We start from the raw sequence: 25,954 nt of genomic DNA, 5'->3' as shown, positions 1-25,954 counted from the left end.
TAGCCGAGAGTCTGAAGAGGCCGTGGAATTTGGACCAGAAGAGGCGTTAAATAGACAGGAATTGTCTCAAATACTTTGGTGATATAAGTTCAAATGATGTATTACCCCCCGAAATACCTTTGTTGGCTGTCAAAGCACTAAGATAAGGGTTGGTAACTCTCAGCATCACTTCTCACAACCACTCCAATGACCCTGTCGGACCCAGAGAGAGACCATATGTTAAGTTCGGCGCCGAACTTGGTAGAACGTAGCATTTGTCCAGGTAAGTCTTCTGATATTAGTCGAGCAATGATATGCTACATGAATATCTTGCTCTCATGGCTTGAGTCCCAACTCGCTGATGATGATATCCGCCGCCTTCTCACCAATCACCAAAGCGGCATTCTCCGTGTTGGCGCCCATGTTCTTTGGCGAGACACTCATATCAGCAATCTTCAGTCCCTGAATGCCATGGACACTCAACTGTTCGTTGACAACGCCGAAACTCTCGCGAGGACCCATCTTTGCCGTGCCCAGAGAATGCCAGGGGCTGGCGACTTTGAAGCGGAGCCAATCCTCGATAACCTTGTCGTCTTCCGCTGAGTACTTGATGTCTTGAACGTCTTTGAGAGGAGCATCCGTCTCGATGCACGCTGCTGCAGACCCTTCAGGGAAGGGGGGTGTCCCACAGCCAGCTCGCCACGGTACATGGCTGTGCGTCGCATAATTTCGCGCTGCTTCTTGTACGCCCAGAGCTGCTTCTTCAGGTCGATATCATCGGCATCAGTAAAAAAGCCAACGTTGAAGTCCAACGGGTCGTCAAGGTTGGGTCCAGTGATGTGCATATGTCCACGTGAATACGGGTAAGCCGTGATGTTGAGTACTGTTGCATACTGCCCTTCAGGAATGGTTGAATGATCTCCGAGAAAGCTGTGCATGTTAGCGTAGCCAAATCAAACAAGAATCTGATAAGCCCTACTATGACATCAGACCCGTGATCATCAAAGGCCTGTCGAGGTTGTTCTTAAAGTCTCGGTTCCAAGTAGCGCGAAATTCCGGGCCAAGAGCATCAACATCTGCCTCACTCGGCCGAAGCTTGGATGCAACATCGATGCCGTTCCAACCCAGGATTTTATCCTTCTTCGCAATGAGGCTAGGGACATCGGCTCGACCACTGAGAATTCCGTCCAGTGTCTCATGCGGCTCAAGGTTCGTCCTGTACGGGTGGATGGTTGCATTGTGGTCCTGGTACTCGCGGCCAACCCCTGGCAAGTCCAGCACAACTGGCACGCCTGCGCGCTTGAGCACCTCGGGATCACCAAGGCCAGATCTCTCGAGAACTAAGGGCGTCCCAAGGGCGCCACATGACACGACTACCAACCGACGCGCCTTGACGGTGAGTTGCGCGCTTGGGGCCTGAGTGGAGATGTACTCAACCCCAACGGCTCGCTTCTGATCGTCGATCAAGACACGGACGACTTTGGACTCGACAAGAACGTGGAGGTCCGGGTATTTTCCGTCCTCTAGCTTAGGATGGATGTACCCGTGGGCCGTGTCTTGACGCTTGCCATCAGGAGACATGTACCGTAGCCAGGGGCTTATGCCATTGTTGGCATCCAAAGTTTGCAAGTCAGTGACTTTCGGCCAGCCAAGCTTCGCGGCAGCGCCGATGAAGTCTGCTGCTGACTTGGCGGGAGGAAAAGGGCCATCCGACACGTGGATAGGTCCGTCATGGCCGTGGTGGCGACTTTCGCCGCTGCCATGATACGTTTCGAACTATTAAGATGAGATCAGCCTCTAGTAATATCTGTCACGAGTACCTGTCGATCACCTTGTTGAGATAAGGCCAGAGCTCTTCTGCTGACCAACCCTTGGCCCCCCAAGAGTCAAAGTCGGATCTCTGCGCCCGGGTGTACATGAGAAAGTTGATTGAAGAGCCTCCGCCCAAAGTCCCACCGGAAGCCACGACAACCTCGCGACCGGCAAGTTGGTCAGCCTTTGTGCTCTTGTAAAAGAGGGTTGCCTTGCTGGTTGGCTTGAGGTGCGACAGGTAGAGGGCCGGGTAGACGACCAGGGGCACGTTGTGGTTGTTTTGGCCTCCCTCAATGACCAAAATGGACAAGTTGGGGTCAGCCTCGGCCAGTCTGGCCGCAACGATGCATCCTGCCGTTCCGCCTGTTCCAAGTTGAGCAGTTGTCTTAGTTGAGCCATGGTGTCACTTACCTCCGGCAACAATGATGTCGACCTCTTGGATCTCCTTTGGGATCTCGGTGTACAATCCCATGGTGTGTTGTTACTTTTTGAGGCTCAACAAACAACATGGGGGGGAGGGAAGAAAGAAAAGAGAAGAGTGCTGACCCTGACATGCACGCTGGCCTTGATGTCTTGTGCTCCAGTCCTGAGCAGGCTAGCAAGCGGCTGCTCCCAACATACACTGCAAGAGGCCAATCCTAATCTTGCTAGGCTAACCGGCATCTCAACGAACCTGAGCGTGGCGCGACAAGTCAGCTTTGGCGCCCCTTTCGTGTCCAGTTGTGACGCGAGTTGGTTCAGCCACCAGGCGCCATCGTGTTCGAGGTTGCTACACGGTCGGCAAGGATTCCGACCTAAGAGAGATTACCGAATCATTCAGCCCTGTCAGCGCAGATCATTGCTTCTGTCGCCCCTGAGTGCGGAGGGGATTCAGGCATGAGCCAACCAGGTTTCAAGATAATCCCGCTAGCTTCCGCAAGGAAGTGGAGAGTCCGACATTGGTTTTACGACAAACCACGGCCAATCAATTGCCATCAGGCTCTCGGAATTCCGAGCTCGGTCAGTCTCTTCAGTGTCACCCAGTTTTTCATGGGTGAATTCACATCACGAAGCATCTCTTGTCAATAGTATACCATTATTGTGGAGAGTCATAAGCAACAAGAAATTCCTTGTAGAAAGAAGGAAAAACTCATCCTCTCCTTGAATTGGTTGTCACGTTGAATGGGCCTGCAGTCTGCTCGCCGGGTTTCACTCACCCTAGACCTCCGAAAGCATGAGGCGGTGATGTTCGTAGGGTAGGTAAGCAGATCACAAGGACTTGAATACACGGAAAATGCTTCGGAGGTGAGAACCCAAATAGGTGATGTGCCTGGACACTTTAGTGAAAGAGAAGTTTTACGCAGAATGGCCATGGCCCCAGTCCTGAACACATGTTGGGTTTAACAATCCGTGGTCTTTATGCAATGAACAAACCACTTTGAGAATGAAGAAATAACATGGCCAAGCCCCGAATTTATGAGGGTTTCTTTAACGAAATACATATCTCGCTCAACGTCTTCGGGGTAACAATCCGCTCTTTGGTGATCGGCCTCATTGATGGATTCACAAAATACCCGTCAGCTCTCGAGCCTCGAGCAGATCAACGTAAGCATCTAATGGCCTCAATTAGCAATAAGCGTAAATATTAGCAGAGTTTATGACTTGCCTGCCGCCTTCCACCGACCAGCCATCGCTCTGAGTCCTTGTTTGATCGTTTCAAACGCTTGCTGGTCCTCTTGCTGCCCGGTCTCGCTGTACCTCCGGGCATACACAATGCCGGAGCGATACATGGGCTCCAAACAGAATGGAGATATTTCTTCAATACCACAGCGTCTCGTTCCACTGACACTGTCCGCCAAGCGCAGCATGTGCGCTGCAATGTCAGCTTCGATGTTGATACGGGTCAAAGGGTCGGATATTGCTCGATGCCTGGTGCTTGGGTACCGTGATTCGTCGTGGAGGAGAAGTCTCGCGCTATAAGCTCTTAGTAGAAGGTCGCGAAAGGCTCCGCGGTCCTGACCTGAAGCAGATTGTGGTTGGGCTGCAAACGCCTATGCCCCGGAATCGACCCTCTTGAAACGACACGTTTGTCAGTGCAATCAAGGTACTATCTAATATCCTTGCTTCGTTTTCCTGGAATCCTTCCATTGCCGAGGTATCATGAATGTTTTGGAAAACTCTTCCCAGTAGAACTGCTGCTTGCGCGGTAAGGCCATAACGTCCCATCGTTTCAGTGGGGGGTGAAGAAAGACGATGCATCGGACGTTCAACGTGACCCTTTTGCATGTTAGTCACCAGGTATTAATACCGGGAAGACCCATTGAGACAATGAGCTTACGCCTTGTTCCCAAAGAGCGTCATCCATAGGAAGGATGCTGCCGCTGCTTGGGTCTGGAAACAAACAAGCACGTTCCGCGCACCCAAGGCTGATAAAACTACAACATCATCCAGAGCTGGGTCAAATTTGTTCCCTTGATGATGGAAGAAACACTCACCGGTCGAGAATCACAGCAGCCCACCAGCTCCTTCGTTTTTCTTCAGCTTCCATAAGACTCTGGTTCTCCTCGAAAGCATCGAAACTCTCCACAGTCTTACTGAGTCCTAGAGCACTGCCATATCGACTACAGTTCCCCGTCGTTAAATATGCCGCAGGATAAATGGCATGGCCAATCTCGTAGATGGCCACCAGAATCATGACTTGGAAGATTTTGAAGTTGAGAACACCGGACCTGTCGGCCCGAAGCAAGGCAGCCTTGATGGATAGGTATGCAGCTGTTTGTGCTTCTTGGCCGCTAGGTGGGCTGGCCAGCAGTCTAACAGCTGCTACAAGAAGCGTCTTTTCGGGCTTTGCTGGACTGAGAGGGTTTAAGACTCTCTCCATGAATAGCTTTTTTGACATAAATGGTATCCACGGATGAATGTAGGTGAAGTATGAGGAGACGAATGCTTTGTCCTCGGCAACATTGCCGACGAAAGAAAGCAGGTCGGGATTTAGAGAAAAATTCTGGTCTGGTAGCTTGCTCACAGACCGTTTGAAGAGAGCAGAGTCGAGAAAGAAAACAGCTGGAAATGGTTGTTCTGGCGCTTGATGGCTGTCAATTGACTGGTCAGGGAAGCCCAAGACACCAGACTCTGCATCCCCGGAGGAACTGTTTCTTGAGTCATACGAGCATATTCGACCGTGTCTATACCTTTGGTTAGAAAACTACTAAATTGCTCAAGTATGCATACGCGCAGGGTCACTTCATACCGCAAACATAGAGAGCACTGCGGCCTTTGCCGATCACACTTCTTCTTCAACCGCTGGCATTGAAGGCAAGAGGGTCGAAACCGCGTTTGGGGCGGTTCAGTTCGTTCACTCCCGCTTTCAGTACTCATGGCGAATCATGGATGAGCATCAAGTGCCATGCGCTGTTTGAAGCGAGGGCGGGGTTTGTTTACGCGATATTTGGGCGTTTATCACTGGTTCGATGACTCATCTGGGAAAAAGACGAATCACAATCAAGATACTCTCACATCTCAATAGCAGGCTACATCCAACACGAAGATGGGAAACTGCATCTGTAAGTACGTATCGTAGTTTTCGATCTCTGATCGTGCAGTTGATGGCTAATAGGAATTATATAAGCCGTCATTTCATCTTCAAACACAGGCTCTAAAGTGATTCTACAAGCGACAACAAGATGTTTTTTTTTTCATCTCAGGTAGAATACATGAGGAGAAGAAAGGCAATATTGACCGAGTCAGATAACTCGAGGACTAGGGGGAAACACCGTACACACAGACCGAATGTACTTCATTCCGTGTTTTTGCCATCGCCTACTGGTTGTAGGAACCATACTTCTGGAAGGCTGGAGCTTTTCCGGCGGAGAAAGGCGCAGTAGGCAGCTTGCCATCCAAGAACTCTCCGACGAGCTTGGTGAAGTAGCTCGCATACTGGAAAAGATGACCATGGCCACTGCTAGGGAACATGACAAAGTTGGCGCGGGGCAGCTGTCGAGCGAGGATGTACGAGTTTTGCGTTGGGACGATTAGGTCGTTGTCGCCGTTGGTGACGAGGGCATCCTTCTGGATGGTCTGGAGAAGGGCGTAAGGGATGGGATCGGCATCCCAAGCCAGGTATGCCTGGGTGAGCTTGACAAGGTCTTCTCCGGTAGTGAACTGAGCAATTTCGGGCTCGCCATTCTTCCCAGCGACACCAGCTCGCGACTGGGTGCTCCGGTTGAACCATGCGAGGCCCTCTTCGCCGGTAGTGAACGAGGGAAAGAAGGCTTCGATGGTGGGTGGACCAGGGGTTGGGTTGAAGACAGTGGATTGAACCTCGTTCATGGGGCGTTCCAGATTAGGTCCAAGACTAGGACCAGTGCCTGCGAGAACAAGTTTGCGCACAATGTCAGGGGCGTCGAGAGTAAGCTGCTGAGCAATGTACCCGCCCATGGAGAAGCCAAGTACATCGACCTCTTTAGCGTGAAGAGTCGGCAGGAGGACATTGAGGAAAGCGAGCAAGTTGATGGCAAAAGCCCGAATGCTGGGCGCAATGTTGCCGCCACTATGTCCAAGTCCGGCATAGTCATAGGTGATGAGCTGACGACCGCTAGCAGTGAGATTGTTGATAACTTGAGGGTCCCAAGTGTCAATGGTTGATCGAACGTGGTTGAGCATCAGGAGGGGTGGAGAGTCCTCGCTCGCATTGCCGATGATTCGGTATGCATACTTGGTGCCCTCGGCCACCAAATAGAGTGTCTTGGCGGTCTCTTGAGTCGACATTTTGAGAATTGTGGTTCTCTCTGTTGTTTCTGAGTTGGGATGGGTTTGTTAAGATGGCTTGAACGTACCTAGTTGCGAGAGCTCTCTTTATACTCCGACCTCATGTATTCACCCAATGTGAGATGACCTTGCTCGGTCATCTTTGAGGGCTTTACTTTGCATAATGAGGCTTCTAGATGATACCCTGAGATGACAAACATGGTGTTTTCAGGGATTCCCTACATTAGTGTGTAGCCATCCGCCTCTGGTGCTAACGGTGGCTCCGTCTTCAAGCCGGAAAAGCTCCGGTCTGGCGGCGGGACGAGCGGCCCTGCCCCGGTTATTCCGCTCATCCCCGCCTATCCCGCCTATCCCGACAAACCCGCCCTCGTCCGCTTGACACCCCTGTCGTGTCCCGCCGCTAGTGGATGCAAGATGTCAATCACGACATTGAATCAAAAATGAAAATGTCGACTCCAGTGGGGAGGTAAGCACGATAGAGCATGGCATGAGACACGAACCGAGTGAGGGCTGCATGCCCAACGGAGCTTGCTTATCGGAATGTCGGGAAGAATAGTTTTGTGTCTTGAAAAGATGCATCGTGTCCCAGTGAAACCTGAAATTAGTACGGGGTCATATTTGTTCAACTCGAAGAGGATGAGAGAGCGGCAGTTTGCAGGGGTGCAATTGGAAGACTGCGACCTGCACCTGGCCGTACAGACTCAAGGCCGCTGACTGTTGAAGTTTTGCCTCTTTTGTCATCATCCTCATCAAGTCCAGCCTGTTTTGGCCGGTAGGCCCCCCATGGCCCGCATGTCTACCAGGCATGTGAAGTATAAAGATCTGGAGTTTCGACTCCAACTCGCCTCTCTTCAAACACAACGAACTCGACTCTTTACAATCATTATTTGACATATCCCACCAAACAAGAGACCAAAACACAACAATGGCTTACACCGTGTTGATCACTGGAGCGAACCGAGGTACATAAGGACCTTCAGTCGTTTGTTATCTTCTAACCTGTTGCGAGCAACCAGGCATTGGTAGAGACTTATTGAAGCTCTACCTCAACCTTCCGCAAACCACTGCCATTGCGGCTGTGCGGAATCTTGACCATCCTTCTGTCGAGGACCTTCGCAGTCTGCCGGTTTCATCTGGGTCTCGTCTCATTGTAGTCAAGATTGACAGTGCTTTCCTGGAAGACCCGAAGGACGCAGTTGCAGTTCTGCGGGATCAGTATGGTATCACTCAGTTAGACACGGTCATCGCCAACGCGGGGATTGGCAAAGACTGGAGCCTTGTGGCCCAAACCGACATTGCCGAGGTCGAAGACCATTTCAAGATCAACTCTGTTGGCCCCTTTGCCTTGTATCTTGCGACACGATCTTTGCTTCTGGCTTCGGAGAATCCAAAGTTCGTCGTCTTATCCACAGAGCTTGGAAGCATTGGACTTCAGGGTGAGAGGAAGATCCAGGATGTAGCTTACGGCATGTCCAAAGCGGCTGTCAACTTTTTCGTTGGAAAGCTTCACCATGAGGAGCCAAAGTTGACTGCGTTTCCCATCCACCCAGGGTGAGTGAGGACAGTTGTGAAACTTGCTTGGTGCCGTACTGATCAGTCTCGTAGATGGGTCAAAACCAGTCTTGGAAACGCCATTGCAGAGACCCTGGGTATGAAGGAGGCTCCCACTACACAGGAGCAGAGTGCAGCTGGTATCTTCGAGCAGGTGAGACTTGTGTCAGTTACCGATACTGGTGTCATTCAAGCTAATAGATACTACCCAAGGTTGAGAAGTCTACCAAGGCAGAGACGTCGGGCCGCTTTATCACTTTCGAAGGCAAGGATATTCCGTGGTAGATTTTCTTTGAGATTAATCCCCTCGCTGGTGAAGCTGAATTGAGAACTCGTGAAACTTAAATCCGGCCCTTGTGTTCCTCTAAAAGCTGGCTTTGTTCAGCGGTTGCGTGGCCTGGCGCTTTTAGTGGCCCCACCCCGTAACCGTGACTACCTAGGTACCTGGAGACGGCCGAGTTAGAGCTGGAATTACTCTGTTGCATCGTGTCATGAGGCTAATTTCGTGTTGACGGCTGTGCTCCTTGTTGCCGTGGTGGCTCGATGAGGGGCCATCTCACTGACTAACAATGGTAAAACGGCGGCCTTTCTCACCGCTATTCTTACTGAGCCTGGCATATTAACCATGTAAGAAACCATTATGGCTTACTTTCATTCTAGACCAGTCTGCAATGGTATACGAGATAAGCCGGAGTGCATGACAAAGTGTGGGTTTTGCAAATGGCACCACCGCCGCGAGATTAATAATCGCTAGGGATGAGAACATAAAAGTTGCCCGTCTCGGCCCGCAGGCCCCAGACATCAACAACTTTACGGTTCCTGTCATTCTTTGTCCTCAGGGAACCGCTTTTAAGCCTCTTATCGCACCCATTAGACCTTGAACCCATCTCGGCCAAGCATTGTGTATACCATGGCAACAGTCGACTACGCCTTCTTTCACGTCTCAAAGACGACTTCAATCGAGGAATCCGCAAGGCTCTACCGCGATCTACGTCTCAAAGCACTCCAGACGTCCCCTGAGTCATTCTCGTCCACCTACGAGATTGAGTCTGCTTTCACTGAGGATGAATGGATCAAGCGGCTCCTTGAAGGGGACCGAGAAAACTTTGTCTGTGCTGCCACGAGCCACGAAGCCGGTTCTACTTCCTCTGTGGAGTGGGTTGGCCAGCTCACTATCCGGGGGCCGGTCAGTCGGGCGGATTATACTCTCCCAGAAGCCTCTGGGCAACCCGGCCCAGGATTGGATGAAGACGAAGAGCGCTGGCAGATGTTGAGTCTCTTTAATCTCCCTGAACACCGCGGCAAGGGTCTGGGCCAGAAACTCTGTCAAGAGGCTTTGCGGCATCTTCAACAAACTCGAAAATCGCCAAATATCCTTGTCAGGCTGATGGTTAAGCCCCAAAACACTGTGACGGTGCACCTCTACGAGAAGCTCGGGTTTGAAACGGTTGGAAAGTGCACGCTTGCAGAGGCACTCGTGGCTAATGGAGACGGACACCTGCTTCCTGAAGACACCACGGACCCCAAGTACTCTACTCGTGCTGGCTTGATTATGACGCTTCGAATTTCTCGTACCTAGGTAGAGGAATAGGGAACAATGTATTTGCATTGAAAGAATTAGAGGGGTGCTTGTGAAAAGATAATGTTAGTGGAGATCTCTGAGGTATCAATGACAGAGAGAAGGGGTTTCATCAGTATTGATCTATGCCTAGATTTCCTGCCTGTGTTCTCTTAGAATATGGCGAGTTGATATACGCTCATGGCTCCGATGGACCAAAAAAGACATGTACGGTTCGTTCAAGATCTGGTCCCAATCCAGGGTCATGTCTAATAACCCAGGTGGCGTCTCCGTGCCTGTGAATCTGGCCTCCACGGCCTCTAGCGTCAAAGTTTGTTGCTTCTTCTTCTGAATGCTCGCTTTCAACAGGTGGCGTGCTGTATTGAGAGCTTCCCGTGTTAATCTAGTGTCCACAATGCTCACTATGTTCTCAAGGCCCTCGAATGCGCCATCTAGATTGGAAGACGCAAAGGGGTTATCGAGGGCGAGGAGAACACAGGCGTACTGGAATACGCTCCCCAGCGCGTTGAAGAACAGATGTCCTTTTTGGACCTGTTGGCATGCTGTCTCGACAGCATTGTTCCCTGCCGTAATGATGAGTTGAATGACTTCATCCGTGACGGGGCTTTTTAGTTGACGCATGCGTCGATATAGGTAGAATGTAAGGTCCGCCTTGGTTAAAACCAAGAACGGGTGCCCTAAGGGAGCTTCATGGAGAGCTTTCATGCGCTCTAGCATTTCTTTGCCCAAGTCTTGAGGCTTGTCTGCCAGACAAAATGTCGAGTTTGGTGATGGCAAGATCTCGGCCATCCGTACGTGCTGGTAAGCAAATGATCCAGGAATAGGGGTGATACTACTGCATGATACTCTGGGGAAACTAACAGCAGAGCGACCATACTCGTAGCAAGTAATAATGTGAAAAGACCAGGAACACCAAAAGATGCGTCTAAGTCTATCCGGGTTGAAGCCTGATGCCGAAGCACCCGCCATATTCGCAATCTTGGAAATATTCTTCTTCATGCAGACCTACGGCTTCTGCCAGATGCATTGCCGTGCATGAAGCTATCCAAGAGTTGTTGGGTCTGGTCGTGAATCGTAGATATGCCGCGCGCAGAGACCAACCGACAACCAGTTGCACAGAGGCTCTACGTGTTGCTGCTGGGTCCTCAAGAACTGTCTTGGCAAAGTGTACGATATCGACCTCGCGATCATGGCCGTTGTTGAAAGAAAGAAAGGACCCAATCGCTACAACACCAGCTGCCACGGCGGCGAAGACACCATCGCGGAGTTGGCCTTGATAATAGAGACGGCACTGATGGAGGAATGTGCTCTGATCTAGGAGATCGAAGATGATGCCAAAGACGGTAAAGAAGGTGTTAGAAAACGTGACCAACTCTGCTTCGGATATCAGCTCTGCTAGGTCCCCATGCGGAATTGACTTTTCTTCAGGTCGAATGCCAAAGTTGTAGCCGAATGAATGCAAAGTGGGAGGTTTCTCTGACTCCAGGTGCAGCCCAAGAATGTGAGGGAACGCAATTGCAGAGGAGGCATTCACATAACGTGGTTGTCGCTCATCTAGCATGCCACCTTCGAATGCGGGAGGAGTCGTCTCTTGGCGCGAGGTGGTCGAGTTCACAGCTTCGGGGCTTTTGTTGCTTGGGGGTTCAAATTGGGACTCTTTGATGAATTCCCAGGGAGCTGCGAGACGAATGGAGCCAGAGGACTATCGTCATGGGCGTACTCGCACGCGTAGCCATAGGTGGTGCACATTCCACAAGGTGAGCTGCCATCACATTTGCGTTTTCGTTGACGACAAGGAATGCACGCCTTTCTTATACGCCGCCGTTTCGACGATGGTTCTGGAGCACCTTGCTGACTATGGCTGAGGCTCATGGTGGGAGCTTCAGATGCTTTGGTAGTCGATGTATCAAGTTGGGTAGGTAACAAAAGCACGCCTATCTTGGAAGAGTTTCGGCGTGATTTCAGACGCCGTGTTTTGTTTGTGTCCGGATCAATCTTGTCCCATCCCGCTTTGGCTTTAAATACGCCTGCTAATAGCTGTTAGTGCTCACACTTTCAAAAGGTGTGTGTCCTAACAAGACTTAACAATCCATACATGCGATGAAGCCATTCAGGTAACAGGAAGAGTATGGTGGGCTGGACCACACCCAGCTTATCACCTCTGTGGCAGGAAATCTAGAACTCTGACTCGAACTCAAGGTCAGTTGACTCTAGAACAAGTTATCCCTAGCCATGCCTGAACGTTAGAATAATGCAATCTCATGTGTGTTCTTTGGCACTAGAACGACTCATTTGGAAGATGCAGTGTTGTATAGCTGCTTACTATTGAAGCTCAATTATCATGATAATTTCTCCCTTACTCTTTCGCGTCCTTGGATAGCTTGTCCAGCGCTACCAGTCATCTCGCGCCCCGTCTTCGATACCATTCTGCTAGGCAGTATCCGAGAGCAATCACGATTCCAAGACCTGCAAGTCCAACGCCCACATACCACGCCCCACGATAACCAAGCAGAATATCTCGACCCCCGTCATTGACATTGTACTCAACAGTACCCGCAAATCCCAAACCGATGGAGATGGAGTAATTAACGACGGTATTGACCAGAGAGGCAGCCAGCCCCTGGTGCTGCTTGGGCATGGCCCTACTTAAAATGATGGTTCCAGCTGGAAAAGACATGTCCATTCCCCAGGGAAGAATGATGAGGCCGACAAAGGTCTGGGCCCAGTATGTCTGCTTAATGGGAAGGGTCGAGAAGAGAATACCCCCTACAGTGAAGCAGGTCATTGCTATCAGCATGACTGCCGAAGCAGGTATGCGACTAAGGAGGACACCCGTGGTTAAAGCAGCGCAAAGGCCACTGATGGCAACGACAGTGAACTGAGCCGAAGTGAGGAGCGGTGTCTGTTGACGGAGGATCTCGAGGAAATTCCAGATGTAGAGGACGAAGATTCCGAAACTTGACCATCCTGCAGCGATACAGCCCAGGGCGAATACTGAGTCCACTTTCAGGACGCCGAAGGGTATGAGTGGGTGACTTGCTTTGGTCTCAATGAAATAGAAGAGACCAAAGAGCAATACGCCGAGGATCAGCGTGATGTAAGTATAAGGAACGGTCCATCCAACGGTAGGCCCCTGGTTCCAGGCAAAGTTGAACAGAACGAGCGCTACCACGCCGGTGGTGGAACCTAGGGCATCCACACGCATCCAGATACTTGATGATGAAGGTGCCCGGTTAAGAGAATGCTGGGAGGAAGGAATAATGAGGAAGCCGGCCAGGGCAAGCGAAAGACAAGCAGCGCACATGACCCAATAAGCCCAGGGCCACCAGACCCTCTGGCTTAAGAGGCTGCTGAATACTGCTCCCAGGACGAATCCCCCAGGCGCAGTGGCGCCAAACATGCTAAACACCATGTCCTGACGCCGGCCTGGCTCGTAGGCATGGCTCAAGATGGCGATGGCGTTAGGGAGCATGAATGCCGGGCCAATGCCTTGCATGGCTCTACAGAAGTCGAAAAGTATTGGACCACTGTAGACAGAAAAGCCGGCGATGAGTGACCAAAGTCCATACCAAACGAAGCCGCCGACAAAGAAGCGCTTGTAACCGAAAACGTCACCCAAGCGGCCGGCAATGAGAATGAAGGTGCCGACGGTTAGGGAGTATGCGGCAGTGAACCAGCTGATCTGTCCGGGATTGTCTATGCCGAAAGAGTCTCCGATAATGTGCATCGGTACAACACTGAGAGCAAGACCGGCTTGGGTCATGAGCTGAGCGGAACAGACGATGGCAATAAATGCTATCTCGCCAAGAAGTGAATGTGGTGGCTCAAAGTGCTCATCCGAGATCGAGTTTCTTGTTGATCCTTCAGTTCTGTTGTCGTTTTCGGAATGAGCCTTCTCGGGGTCCTCGGAGGGACGACCCTGATGTGGCTCAGACATGATTAGAGGCTGTCAGACACTTGGTGTGAGGGCGGAGTGAAATAGAGGTGGGAGGCCAGGAAAGGTAGGACAACGGGAATTGTTGAAGTTATGTAGCCATCTTGGGTAGATCAAAGTGCGCCATGTCTTGTATTTATCAGCTTCAAGCCTTGTAAAACTCTATGATAAATAATCCAATCGTGACGTTGTGTCATGGACTATCCCAAAGTTGGCCCCGGCTGCTGCGGATCGGCGCGGGAATTGCGGGTGAGCGGATGTTGCGGATCTCTTAGTATCTGGAACCCGCAATGACCCGATGACTTTGAGATATATGTTTCAAAGCTTTCTTCTATTGCAACTTGAACGGATAGCCATCATCAGTGCATAGAAAGTTGATCCTTCACCCCTTGACTCCCAACCGCCATGTCTTCGTCACGTCCAACTCTCATGCGCTCCCTCCTCCTCACCAAACCCGAAGGCTCCCTCAAGCCGAGTCTCTCCTTCACCACTAAGCAGCCAGTTCCAGTGCCTCCTCCAGGACACTTGCTTGTCAAGGTCCACGCCTCCGCAATTCAACCCTCCGACAGCTTCAATGCCCTCGGCGGCTTCGGCTCAACTACATTTCCACGCATTCCTGGGCGAGACTTTTCTGGCGTCGTTGTCGCCTCTGGTGATACTGAGCCCTCTCCGCTTCTGAACTCGGCCGTCATCGGCACTTCAGGCTTCACTCACGCTTTTACGGAGGATGGATTTCACGCCGAATATGCGGTTGTGCCTGCTGATGGTGTTACGCCAAAGCCATCAGCCCTCACTCATACACAGGCGGCCACCATTGGAGTTCCCTTCACAACAGCAGCTCTCATGGTCAAGCGCTCGGGTGCTGTGAAGGGGAATAAAGCACTTGTCCTGGGCGCCCGAGGTGCTGTTGGAAGTGCAGCAGCAATTATGCTTGAGGATCTTGGCTGTCAGGTTATTCGAGCCGTCCGTGGCCCTGGAGCCGATGTCGATACCAGCGCTGATCCTGAATTACTCGCGGTGCAAGATTTAACCAGCAAGAAGGGCGTGAATGTTGTCATCGACACAATTGGCGTTCCAGCTCTCACAGCCGCCGCCATCGATGGCGCCCTCGCTCACGGCGGCACACTGGTCTTTATCGCGGCGCCAAAAGGTGGAAGCCCGACGCTGATACTAAAGATGCGAGACTTTTACCGCGCCGAGAAGAGCCTCATTGGCATCAATTCGGTGTCACACAAGAGCAGTGTGATGGCTGAGCTGCTTCAAAGTCTTGAGCCCATCTTTCAGAGTGGCAAGTGGGAGCAGGCTGGTAATGGTAAATGGAAAGAGGTCACTCTGGAGGAGGCAGAGAAGGTATATCTAGACCATGCACCAGGAGAAAAGTTTGTCATTAAGATGTAGACAAGAGGAGGTCGAAGGGTCGTTGGTTCATCACACTTAGAGGCCACGAAGATCGTCATAGGTACACAACATTAGTGGACCTTTAACACTCTATTTCAAGATTTCTACCCTTTATCCTTTTAGTCTAATCATCTTAATAATAAACCATAGAGCCCTATTTCATCCCTGTATCTTCTTGGTCCCGTCTATGATAGACTGCGCAAAAGTGCCTCTCACTGCCGCCTTCTCAACTGTCAACAACGACGTGATAGTGCCTCCCTTCGGCGATGAGACATTCTCCCTATACTCTGCCGGTGAGCACTCGCCTTGACGTAGCATCTCGGCCAGCCCCAACATGCTCTGAGCTGCCAGCTCCAAGGCTTCAGGCCTTCGCATGCCTTCCATGACGCAGCCATCCAGAAGTCCGTCCAAAGCGACAGTCATAATTGCCATTGATGAGCCGACTAGCAGAGACCCAATGTCAAACACTTCTGAAGCCAATACTTTGACTCCCCCGATCTGCTCGAAGATCCAGCGCAAGGTGTCGCTTAGCTCATCAGGGAGGGAGGGGTTATGTTCGATAATGGTCATCGACTGGCGAATTCGCGCTGCGACGTTGGGCATGGCGCGGACAACATAGGGCCTTGGGCTTGCATCGTTGTTGTTGCTAATATAGCTTTCCAGAACTTGGGGTGTTTTCCCGGCGAGAACACTGATCAAGAGCTTTCCGGAAAGTGCCTCTTCCATGCCCTCAGCACCTAGAATGTCTTTGGCCATGTGTGGCTTACAGCCGAGGATGATGATGTCGGCCTCCTTCATGGCCCAGAGACTTTCGTCGTTGGCCAACACTATCCGTTCCATGTCTTGCCCAAACTGGGACTTGAGGCGATCTTTAGACTCGACCGTCTTTGTGACGACAATGAATCGAGAGATGCGGGGATTGGGGTCTGACCGTGTCGCATCTAGCAACCCGCTCAGGATGGCAGAGCCCATGTTGCCTACACCATCACATTAGTTTGCTTATCGTTTCTCGCTGGTAGGATGACTTGCCGCAGCCAACAATGGCCACTGTCTGATTGGATGCCATGGCGATTAACAAGACAAGGTGAATTGACAGCAGGGAATTAAGCTGGGGTAAAACTTTAACTCAGTACCTATATAAATCTACCCCTCGGGAGCTTGAGTTGACTGAATAACCCTAACTTTCACTCGGCTTTTCTTGACTCACCAGCGCCTCGGTAGTTGTATGCTCCGGTCTCGCCAATGAACATGCCCAAAAGTTTCTGTTTGGATGCGGGGTGCAAGCAACAGCTCATTCATCTTATCGCCCCCGATGTCGGGTTCTCGGCCAATTGAGCCAATAGAAAGTCATCGATTTGTTCATGAGCTGTCGATGGTTTGCATTGATTCGCTGCATATTTCCGTGGCGGGAGTCAAACTTGAGCTTCGCTTCCGCATCACAAGATCTGCCCAGTCTCTGGCCCCCCGGGTCAACCTCCAGGATGCCCCCTCGCAAGACATTTACAGGCTGCTAGACATGTCGGTCACGGCGGTTAAAGTGCGATGAAACAAAGCCAGAGTGCATCCAATACCAGTTGAAGGGCATTTCTTGTGGGGGTTATCACACCAGCCTTCAGTGGATGCGTCCAACCTCCATTTGTGGCTGCCTGGATAATGACGCACCTGCTAGCCCTCGGCAGATGCACAGGCGGGTCTTTTGGCCCAGGTATCCCATCAAGGGCCAGGCTTCAACTACAAACAAAGCACGCATTATCAACACATCATGGCATCATATCCCAATGCTAACACAGTGGCTATTGTTGAACAGAATGAACCTTGGTCTTGGTCTCTGCCTATGAACTCAAGCTCCCGACTCCTTGGTTGACACGTTGATCAGCATCGACTTGACAGTCAGATACTCGTCAATACCATGTCGACCGCCTTCTCTCCCGTAGCCACTCTCCTTGACACCACCGAACGGACTCTCACATGCACTGAGTACTCCAACGTTGACACCCACCATTCCAACCTCGAGGGCCTCTGCGACCTGCCACATCCGAGGGGTGCTCTCGGTGCAGACAAAACTGCCGAGTCCGACGTCGCAGTCATTGGCCAGTGCAATAACCTCGTCGGTCGTTTCGAACTTGTACAAGCCAACCACCGGCGCAAAGGTCTCTTCTTGACTCATAAGCATGTCTTCGTGGCTCATGTCTTTAATGACAGTCGGCTGAATGAAATATCCTTTGAACTCTGTTAAAGGTGCCCCTCCAAAAACCACCTCGGCGCCGCGCATCTTTGCGTCTAGATATTATTAGAATTTCCAATGATAGTTGGCTGGTTGCTTAGGTACCTTCAATATGGCTCATTGCCTTGTCGACTGCCCGCTCGTGCGTGAGGGGCCCTATAAAAACATCTGGCTCAGTACCAGGACCGACCTTCAGCGTCTTGACCTTGTCGACAAGAGCCTTGGCGAATGCATCATAGATGCGGCTCTGCACAAAGACACGGTTGGCAGTTACGCATGTTTGACCAGAGTTTCTGAATTTGGCCATGATAAAGGCCTCGATGGTCGTCTCCAGGTTGGCATCGTCGAAGACAATAAAGGGGCTATTTCCGCCGAGCTCCAGGGACAGCTTGGTCAAATTTCCGCTGCACTGGCTCGCAAGTAGTTTTCCAATTCTTGTACTGCCCGTGAAGCTTAGCTTGCGCACGAGCTTGCTGGTACAAAGAGTCTCGCCAACCTCGGCCACCAAGTCGAGGGTGGTAATGACGTTGATGCATCCTTTGGGGAAACCTGCCTCTTGGGCGAGCAGAGCTTGAGCCAGGCAGCTGAGAGGCGTCTCTCCTGCAGGCTTCCACACGGTTGTACAGCCAGCAGCTAGAGCCGCGCCGCATTTCCGAGTGATCATAGCGATGGGGAAGTTCCAGGGGGCCATGCATGCTGCCACACCAAGAGGTTGCTTGAAGGTCAGGATCCTCTGCTTCGGGTTGGAAGAAGGGATAACCTCGCCATAGGTACGTTCGGCCTCGCCAGCGAACCACTCCAAGAAGGAGGCTGCGTAGGTCACTTCCCCTTTCGCTTCAGCTAGTGTCTTTCCATTCTCGAGACAGAGGATGAGGGCGAGATCGTCGGCGTTTTCCAAGCAGAGGTCGCTCCACTTGCGCAACCATCGCGCACGTTGTCTTGCGGTCGTCTGTTTGTATGATTGTAAGGCCGTATGTGCTGACTGGATTGCCTTAAGGGTATCCGCGGATCCCATCTCTGGGACGGATGCGATCTTGTCAAGAGTAGCGGGGTCAAGGACATTAAAGGTCCTGCCCGAGGTTGCATCTACCCAAGAACCATCGATATAGCCCTGAGTTCGGAACAGGTCCTTTCGGACAAGGCTTTCGAGGATTTTAGAACCCATAGTAGCAAGCTATACCGATGTTTTGTGTCAGGGTTGTAAGAAGCGATAGAATACAAAAGACTTACAGGAGGAAGATTCACAATTGCAAATAATATTTTATTCCACTGTGAATAATTGTTTCTCAACCGTCGACTTCATTTATAATCGTCCCCGCGCTTCAGCGATTGAGTCGGCTATTAGTGCCACCAAGTCGGCATTTAGCGGCCGATATTCAGCGGAGGGCTAGTGAGACATGCACCTCTGGTCTACTGTAAGACGGCGACTTGATCACCTGTGAGGCTCTCATGTTAGCGGTGGGAGGCCAAATTAGGAAAGCCATCACATCTAACCCGGGATTGGCTTGCCGTCTGTTAGTGACGATATGACACTAGGCTTTGCCACACACTTCTCATGAAGTAGAAAGTAAAAGAGAAAGGGAAAGGCAATTGACAATGACGACACTCGATGAGTTGGAACCCCTCATTTGCCCAAACCTAGATCAAATGTTGCGGGGTGGCCTTTGATCTTTGCACTTCAACCTCTCTTGACTGGGAGATCTAGAACCGCTTGTTGGTATAACATGCCACTTCACTTTCTTGGTCTGAACGCCTGAAACCATCTTCTACAGCCTCGTCCTCTCACCGTCATCATATCTCAGTTCACCATGCCGACCTTCATCGAGAAGCTTGTGAAGGCCGCCACAGACGAGGCTCCCTTCTTCCCTGACGAGCCCGAGGGGCCAACTGTCGTTACTGCAGTCCCGGGACCCAAGAGCAAGGACGCAGTGCGCAGACTTGACAAAGTATATGATGCCAGTGCTGCTGTTATTTCGGTAGACTACCACAAGAGCTATGGCAACTATATTGTCGACGTTGACGGCAACGTCATGCTGGACGTGTACGCCCAAATCGCCTCCATCCCGGTGGGATACAACAATCCTACCTTACTCAAAGCTGCAACCTCTCCCATCATGGCTTCCGCGCTGATCAATCGTCCCGCTATGGGTAACTTCCCCCAGAACGATTGGGCCAGCATCCTAGAGACGGGGTTGCTGAAGGTGGCACCCAAAGGCATGGACCAAGTCTATATGGCGCTTTCCGGAGCAGATGCAAACGAGTTGGCCTACAAGGCTGCCTTCATTTGGAAGCGACAGCAGGAGCGTGGCCAGCGCGATGCAGAGTTTACACAGGAAGAACTTGAGAGCACCATGCTCAATCACCAGCCAGGGTCGCCCAACCTTTCCATCATGTCGTTTAAAGCAGCTTTCCATGGCCGTCTCTTCGGTAGTCTGTCAACTACTCACAGCAAGCCGATCCACAAGCTTGATATACCTGCCTTTGACTGGCCTCAGTGCCCGTTTCCAGCCATCAGGTATCCCCTTGAGGATCACATTGAAGAAAACAAGCGGGAGGAGCAGAATTGCTTAGAGGAAGCCGAGCAAATCATTAAGAACTATCCTAGCAGGGTCGCAGCTGTCATCGTGGAGCCTATCCAGTCAGAAGGTGGCGATAATCACGCAAGTCCTGCCTTCTTTCAGGGCCTCAGGGAGATTACACGACGTCTCAAGGTCCTATTGATTGTTGATGAGGTCCAAACTGGCGTCGGGGCGACTGGTCGATTCTGGGCCCACGAACGTTGGGAATTGTCGGATCCCCCTGACATGGTTACCTTCTCAAAGAAGGCACAAACAGGCGGGTTCTACTTTGGCAACCCTGATATAAGACCTAACAAACCTTACCGACTATTCAACACCTGGATGGGAGACCCAGCCCGAGCTATCCTCTTTGGCGCGATCATCGACGAAATTGAGCGACTGGACTTGGTGAATAACACGGCTGCTGTGGGCGACTATCTCTACAATGAGATTGAGAAGCTGGCCAACAAGTACCCCGGCAAGTTCAGCAACCTGCGTGGCAAGGGAGAGGGAACTTTTATTGCATTTGATAATCCTCGGCGGGACGAGTTCTTGGCTCTGGCCAAAACCCATGGCATCAATATCGGCGGTTGTGGAGCATCGTCGGTTCGGCTGCGGCCAATGCTGATTTTCCAGAAGCATCATGCAGATATTCTTTTGGGGGTTCTGGATAAGATTGCAAAGGAGCTTTGACTGGATGGGTGAGGATTGGAGGAGGACCCTGATGTGTGTGCACAATGGCTTAATCCAGATCTTGAATGCAAACCCTGCTGTCTTTCCCCCTTGGCTGTTGCCATCTTCTCTGTGATATGGGCCTGTGTTCCCAGGATGCAGGGGATGGCGTGGCTTCCGGAGAACTATGTACAGTGGCTTAAACGAAATGGACTATTTGACAGGCAACCAAGAGGGTGTTGGTTTTGCAACCAAAGTGCCAATCGTGACTGATCGAGCCATATAGGTGTATTTGGGACGATGGCTAGAGGGCTTCTTAGTGAGAACCCCAGGATCCAAGTGACCCAAGGTAAGCTTGCCGCCCATGTCTTCCGGTTCAGTTCCTGCAACTAAGCTGACAGGAACTGTGCATGCGGCTGCGCCAGTGAACGTCCAGGGGTATAGTGGAGATGGTATACCCCTGAACGGCTGCGGTGTTCATTTTGGAGGAGCCGGGGTAAAGTGGCACCACGTCAAATGGCAGATAATCTCCGACCAAGTACATGGCATGCCTCAGGAGCCCTCTGTTAAGTAGGTTGCAGAGAAGAACAATCGCAAGATCTTCTCGGATAGGCACAGGTGTCAATACATGAGCGCATTGAAACGAGATGAGAGTTCCCAGAAGCGTAATAGCACAGGGCCACCGCAGACAGGGATGGCGTTGTTGATAATACATGCCACAAGAGCAGCGCCAAAGGGATAACACAACCAAGTCGTCCAGTGTATCATCATGTTGGTGGTCAAACGCTTAGAACTACGCAAGATGCAAAGACGGATTTGCTCGGAATATATGTTAGAGATCAACTCTTGCTCGTGTCCAACGTCGACGCGTGCTGCTGCATTCACCAAGGTCCCAATACCAGCGGTCTAGGGTAGTGCCCAACACTCCGTAAAGTCTGACCGCGATGTAACTTTTTGTTGGGATTCTAGACAGGGGTAGAAATGAATGATCTTCACGAGCGTGTCCAGGGTGAGCAATGGCCGGACATTTGGCAATAAACCCACTCTTTACTGAGATGCTTCGGGCCCCGGATATGCCATTCAAGCCCTGACCCACTACCCGTGGGCCAGCTTGCATACGTAGTCACATGGTATTCGCATCGGGGTATGATCAAGCCGATTCCCGATGATGGGGTAGGTGTAGGTCACAAGGTGTCCATTCGTCTAGTAACATCTTTGGAGCATACATATCACAAAGCTAGCACAGGGATCTTTGTCTCGCCAATTAGGTATATAAAATTTGTGGCGAGGTCATGATAGACAAATAGTCTGGTGGTCGAAAGTAAATCACCTCATCTGAATCGACTCTACTGCTCCTCCTCAGCATACTCCTCCTGGGGGTACTCCTCGTCGTAGGCCTCGTCATCGACGCCGGCCTCCTGGTACTGCTGGTACTCCGAGATGAGATCGTTCATGTTGGACTCAGCCTCGGTGAATTCCATCTCATCCATACCCTCGCCAGTGTACCAATGCAAGAAAGCCTTGCGACGGAACATGGCGGTGAACTGCTCACCAACACGCTTGAAGATCTCCTGGATAGCAGTCGAGTTTCCGACGAAAGTGGACGAGATCTTGAGACCCTTGGGAGGAACAGAGCACAGAGTGGTCTGAACGTTGTTGGGAATCCACTCAACGAAGTAAGCAGAGTTCTTCTGCTGAACGTTGCGCATCTGATCCTCAACCTCCTTGGCGGAAACGCGTCCGCGGAAGATGGCCGAGCAGGTGAGGTAACGGCCGTTGCGGAAATCGGAACCGGCCATCATGTTCTTGGGATCGAAGAGCTGCTGGGTGAGCTCGGGGACGGAGACGGCGCTGAAGGCGTGCGAGCCACGGCCAGTGAGAGGAGCGAAGCCAACCATGAAGAAATGGAGACGAGGGAAGGGGACCTGGAAAAGGAAATCAGTCAACAATATGCATCTTTGATCGATCGAGTTGCATAGAGACTTACCATGTTGACGGCCATCTTGCGCAGGTCGGAGTTGAGCTGTCCGGGGAAGCGCAGAGAAGTGGAAACGCCAGACATGACGGTGGAAACGAGGTGGTTAAGATCACCGTAGGCAGGGTTGGCCAGCTTGAGAGTACGCTTGCAGATCTCGTACAGAGCCTCGTTATCGATACAGAAGGTCTCGTCCGAGTTTTCGACCAGCTGATGGACGGAAAGAGTGGCGTTGTAGGGCTCAACGACGGTGTCGGACACCTTGGGCGAAGGGGCGACACTGAAGGTAGCCATCATACGATCGGGGAACTCTGGAGAGGTGATTAGCAGACGAAACTGCGCGTCATGTCAATGATTAAGCTCTTACCCTCACGGATCTTGGAGATCAGAAGCGTGCCCATGCCGGATCCGGTACCACCACCGAGAGAGTGAGAGATCTGGAAGCCCTGGAGAGCATCACAGCCCTCGGCCTCACGACGAACGACATCAAGGACCTGGTCAACCAGCTCAGCACCCTCGGTGTAATGGCCCTTGGCCCAGTTGTTGCCGGCGCTCGATTGTCCAAACACGAAGTTGTCGGGTCGGAAGAACTGTCCGTAGGGGCCGGAGCGGACGGTGTCCATGGTGCCGGGTTCCAGGTCGACGAGAACGGCTCGGGGAACATACTTGTTGCTGGATGCCTGTGGGAAGCTCGGTCAGAGACCGAGACACGGATTGGGTTGGATCATGTCACGCGATGTCGTGTGTACCTCGTTGAAATAGACATTGATACGGTCCAGCTGGACGTGGTCGTTTCCGTTGTACCTGGTCGAAGCGTGAGAAGAGGACGACGAGACGGTCGGTTCGAGAGGGTTGCCTACACGCCGTTGGTGTCGAGGCCGTGCTCGCCCGCAATCGTCTGCCAGAAGGCAGAGCCGACTTGGTTACCCTGCGAAGGTGAGGTTAGCAACAGAGCGACACGAAGGTGGCACCATGGAAAGGGGCAGATAAATACGTACACATTGGCCGACCTGGAGGTGAACCTGCGAGGCGAAGAGAGCTGGATTAGCACACAGACGGTCTAGCAAGAACGGACAGGAGGCAAGCTCACAATCTCGCGCATGGTGGGCAGAGCTTAATCGGTGTCGTGAAGGTGTTTGGTTGAGGGAGGAAGACGTTCTTCGATGGCGTCGTGTGAAAATTAAAAGAACGCGGGAGCGGTGAACAACGAGGAGGTGTAGTGGGTACCTGGCCAGCTGTCTAATGAGGGTGCTGACTAAGGGGGTTAGGCGAGTATTTCTGTACCGGGGATATCCACGCGAGCTAACGAATAACGGGGCTGGTAAGATGCCATCGGTGCAGAGACGAATGCGGAGGATTAAATCTATGAAAAAGGGATAAAAAAGATATGAACGAAGTAAAAGAGCGAAAGACGATCATATCGATGATCCTCCCAAGATGAATGCTCCATATCGGCAAGGTTGTATGCCCAAATCAAGACCGAGACTCCCCCTCACCAGCCACATGTCACTGCCCTCCGCCACATGTTACTGTTCAAGCATTCAACGCTAAGCTTCTCACTGACTGCTGTCAAAAACGCACTGTCTACCTTCTGCCTCTACTCCCCAGCCAAGGTAGCATCAGCATCAGCATCAACGCTCGTGCGTGCGTTGCTTGACTCTTCTCCCCCCGCAACTTGGAATCCAGGCCTGCTACTGTGTAACTTTGCGGCTGACGCCTCACCTATCATGACTCGCGCTCACTCTTCAAACGAGTCTGGGGAATGCATCGAGCTATCCGCGTTCTAGACTAGATAACCGCTACCCCGCAATCCCAAGGTTGAGGGTGTGGGAGGCGACTCGTGGCGACTCGTCCCTCTTAACTGAGAGGTCACCCACCTCGAGGAGGCAAACAAGTCTTTTTCTGTTTCTGTATTGTACCGCCAATTCGTGATTGTACTGCCAAATCTGGCCAACATGTCGAGCAATGGCTTCCTCGTCCCAGACTCATACGTCTTTCACGCCCCCAACGATGTCGATATGAACTGCTCCAGCATCTTTTGGGGCTTTTCCTTTGCATTCGTCTTCTTCGCCGCCCTCCGAGCCGCCACTCAGACCTTGAACACATGGAGACGAAAGCGCCATGTCACAGCGTACCTCGTCATGATCTGGGTTGGATGGGCAGTGAATATTGTGCTTGGTGCTTTCGCTTGGTGTTTTCAACGTGGATTTATTAAACCAAGGTTTGTATGCCATCCGTCTAGTAGCAGAGAGACTTACCAATGGCCCTTTTGCAGCTTTCAATTGTTCTTCCTTATAGGTAAACGAGTGCCGAACCGCCACGTTACTTGAGAACCCATCCGCTTACCACTTTGTCGTATAAGCCTGTTTCTGGTCGCTTCAGATCCAGCTTCTCACGCAGATCATCGTCAACCGTCTCGCTCTTCTGACGCCCAACCCCGCCGCCGTCGCCCGCCTAAGATGGGCAGTCTTCTTCCTCATATTGCTGGTCAATATCAGTGTCATGGTCACCTGGGTCCCCGCCCAGCTTCAGATCTCACACAAGTGGATGCGAATAAGCGAGATCTGGGAGAGATGCGAAATGGCCATCTTTTCCATCATTGACCTAGCGCTTAATCTGCGCTTCGTCCAACTGGTCCGAAACCGGATGGTCAGTCACGGGCTCAACAACAAGTACCTCTCCTTGTTCCAGTTCAACTGTGGCATGATCTTGGCCTCCATTTCTCTCGATGTAAGCTTCTTCCATAGTCTCCTTGTCTCTTGCTGCTAGAACATTCACTAACCGCGTGCCTAGATCGCGCTCATCGGGCTCATGTCCTTGCCCAGCAAGCTTGTGTAAGGACCCAGTCCTTGACCCAGACGTGTGCCATGGCTGACCTGTTGCATGTAGTTACCTCCAATTCCACTCCCTGGCCTTTTTGGTCAAGCTGTTCATCGAAATGAACATGTCAGATCTCATCACCAAGGTTGCTCAAGACCGCGATCGCAACGGTTCAGACAGACACAGCCGAACACCACCAGCAGACCGCATTCTATCTCTGGCTACAAAGAGTGCACCCGGAAGACTCAGGGCAGCTCAGGTACCCACTGGCAATGGAAGTGTGGTTGAGGTGGGCCCGAAACGACGCTCTTATCCCGCAGACGGACGCATTCATATCACGGTCGAGACCGCGATAACTCGCAAGTCGATTGATAGTGAGGATGAAACTGCAAGCCAAAGGAGTTTAACAAGGGGGATGTGAATGTACTTTTATTTTTAACCCATTTGTCTTTTCGGCCTGTCGCGGAACTTGTAATAATGATCGAGGCCCAACTGCGCAACACAAGAGTTGGTCCTGAAACCTGCCCAGTTTTGATATCGCTCGCTTGCACAAATAATTGAATTGCTCTCGGTTTTGGCGGTCAACCACCAGTTCCACCTCAAAAAGTGACCCGAAACTGTACATCCTTGCCTTCTCCGTAAAGCAGGGAAAAGTCGTTTACCCAGTTGAAGAGACAAGATCCACACCCACTCCTCGCCCCAAACA

The 25,954-nt window shown here is 51.6% G+C and overlaps 11 protein-coding genes across 11 annotated transcripts; 5 read left to right on the top strand and 6 right to left on the bottom strand.

The window, feature by feature from the left end:
- Window positions 1-315: 315 nt before the first annotated feature.
- On the bottom strand, window positions 316-2,263 carry MRS44_011417 (uncharacterized protein; the record flags this gene model as incomplete). Its single annotated transcript, XM_065619725.1, has 5 exons — window positions 316-593; window positions 644-909; window positions 965-1,755; window positions 1,811-2,154; window positions 2,203-2,263. The coding sequence occupies 5 exons, from the start codon at window positions 2,261-2,263 to the stop codon at window positions 316-318; spliced, it is 1,740 nt and encodes a 579-aa protein (XP_065475797.1).
- Window positions 2,264-3,425: 1,162 nt separating this feature from the next.
- On the bottom strand, window positions 3,426-6,537 carry MRS44_011416 (uncharacterized protein; the record flags this gene model as incomplete). The annotated part of the gene is made up of 5 exons (XM_065619724.1): window positions 3,426-3,744; window positions 3,791-4,047; window positions 4,109-4,205; window positions 4,266-4,919; window positions 5,594-6,537. 5 exons carry the CDS (start codon window positions 6,535-6,537, stop codon window positions 3,426-3,428), a joined length of 2,271 nt encoding a protein of 756 aa, XP_065475796.1.
- A 925-nt stretch (window positions 6,538-7,462) lies between these two features.
- MRS44_011415 (uncharacterized protein) lies at window positions 7,463-8,373 on the top strand (the record flags this gene model as incomplete). The annotated part of the gene is made up of 4 exons (XM_065619723.1): window positions 7,463-7,499; window positions 7,554-8,088; window positions 8,143-8,242; window positions 8,290-8,373. 4 exons carry the CDS (start codon window positions 7,463-7,465, stop codon window positions 8,371-8,373), a joined length of 756 nt encoding a protein of 251 aa, XP_065475795.1.
- Window positions 8,374-8,998: 625 nt separating this feature from the next.
- Window positions 8,999-9,667, top strand: MRS44_011414 (uncharacterized protein; the record flags this gene model as incomplete). The annotated part of the gene is made up of 1 exon (XM_046283359.1): window positions 8,999-9,667. One exon carries the CDS (start codon window positions 8,999-9,001, stop codon window positions 9,665-9,667), a length of 669 nt encoding a protein of 222 aa, XP_046134875.1.
- A 129-nt stretch (window positions 9,668-9,796) lies between these two features.
- MRS44_011413 (uncharacterized protein) lies at window positions 9,797-13,604 on the bottom strand (the record flags this gene model as incomplete). The annotated part of the gene is made up of 4 exons (XM_065619722.1): window positions 9,797-10,465; window positions 10,677-11,369; window positions 12,028-12,081; window positions 12,123-13,604. The coding sequence occupies 4 exons, from the start codon at window positions 13,602-13,604 to the stop codon at window positions 9,797-9,799; spliced, it is 2,898 nt and encodes a 965-aa protein (XP_065475794.1).
- A 402-nt stretch (window positions 13,605-14,006) lies between these two features.
- Window positions 14,007-14,999, top strand: MRS44_011412 (uncharacterized protein; the record flags this gene model as incomplete). Its single annotated transcript, XM_046278407.2, has 1 exon — window positions 14,007-14,999. The coding sequence occupies one exon, from the start codon at window positions 14,007-14,009 to the stop codon at window positions 14,997-14,999; it is 993 nt and encodes a 330-aa protein (XP_046134878.2).
- Window positions 15,000-15,158: 159 nt separating this feature from the next.
- On the bottom strand, window positions 15,159-16,249 carry MRS44_011411 (uncharacterized protein; the record flags this gene model as incomplete). The annotated part of the gene is made up of 2 exons (XM_065619721.1): window positions 15,159-15,976; window positions 16,207-16,249. The coding sequence occupies 2 exons, from the start codon at window positions 16,247-16,249 to the stop codon at window positions 15,159-15,161; spliced, it is 861 nt and encodes a 286-aa protein (XP_065475793.1).
- A 590-nt stretch (window positions 16,250-16,839) lies between these two features.
- MRS44_011410 (uncharacterized protein) lies at window positions 16,840-18,388 on the bottom strand (the record flags this gene model as incomplete). The annotated part of the gene is made up of 2 exons (XM_046283970.2): window positions 16,840-17,279; window positions 17,329-18,388. The coding sequence occupies 2 exons, from the start codon at window positions 18,386-18,388 to the stop codon at window positions 16,840-16,842; spliced, it is 1,500 nt and encodes a 499-aa protein (XP_046134880.2).
- A 643-nt stretch (window positions 18,389-19,031) lies between these two features.
- On the top strand, window positions 19,032-20,474 carry MRS44_011409 (uncharacterized protein; the record flags this gene model as incomplete). Its single annotated transcript, XM_046270757.1, has 1 exon — window positions 19,032-20,474. The coding sequence occupies one exon, from the start codon at window positions 19,032-19,034 to the stop codon at window positions 20,472-20,474; it is 1,443 nt and encodes a 480-aa protein (XP_046134881.1).
- A 1,325-nt stretch (window positions 20,475-21,799) lies between these two features.
- Window positions 21,800-23,530, bottom strand: MRS44_011408 (uncharacterized protein; the record flags this gene model as incomplete). Its single annotated transcript, XM_046275722.2, has 7 exons — window positions 21,800-22,378; window positions 22,441-22,739; window positions 22,796-23,108; window positions 23,178-23,232; window positions 23,289-23,356; window positions 23,427-23,450; window positions 23,519-23,530. The coding sequence occupies 7 exons, from the start codon at window positions 23,528-23,530 to the stop codon at window positions 21,800-21,802; spliced, it is 1,350 nt and encodes a 449-aa protein (XP_046134883.1).
- An 853-nt stretch (window positions 23,531-24,383) lies between these two features.
- Window positions 24,384-25,669, top strand: MRS44_011407 (uncharacterized protein; the record flags this gene model as incomplete). The annotated part of the gene is made up of 4 exons (XM_065619720.1): window positions 24,384-24,590; window positions 24,811-25,158; window positions 25,222-25,262; window positions 25,318-25,669. The coding sequence occupies 4 exons, from the start codon at window positions 24,384-24,386 to the stop codon at window positions 25,667-25,669; spliced, it is 948 nt and encodes a 315-aa protein (XP_065475792.1).
- Window positions 25,670-25,954: the final 285 nt, after the last annotated feature.

This window comes from Fusarium solani (assembly GCF_023522795.1).
Source record: "Fusarium solani strain SB1 chromosome Unknown bctg00000007, whole genome shotgun sequence".
Classification (NCBI taxonomy): Eukaryota; Fungi; Ascomycota; class Sordariomycetes; order Hypocreales; family Nectriaceae; genus Fusarium; species Fusarium solani.
Note: the sequence above shows the minus strand (reverse complement) of the source record. Positions and strands in the feature narration are given on the sequence as shown.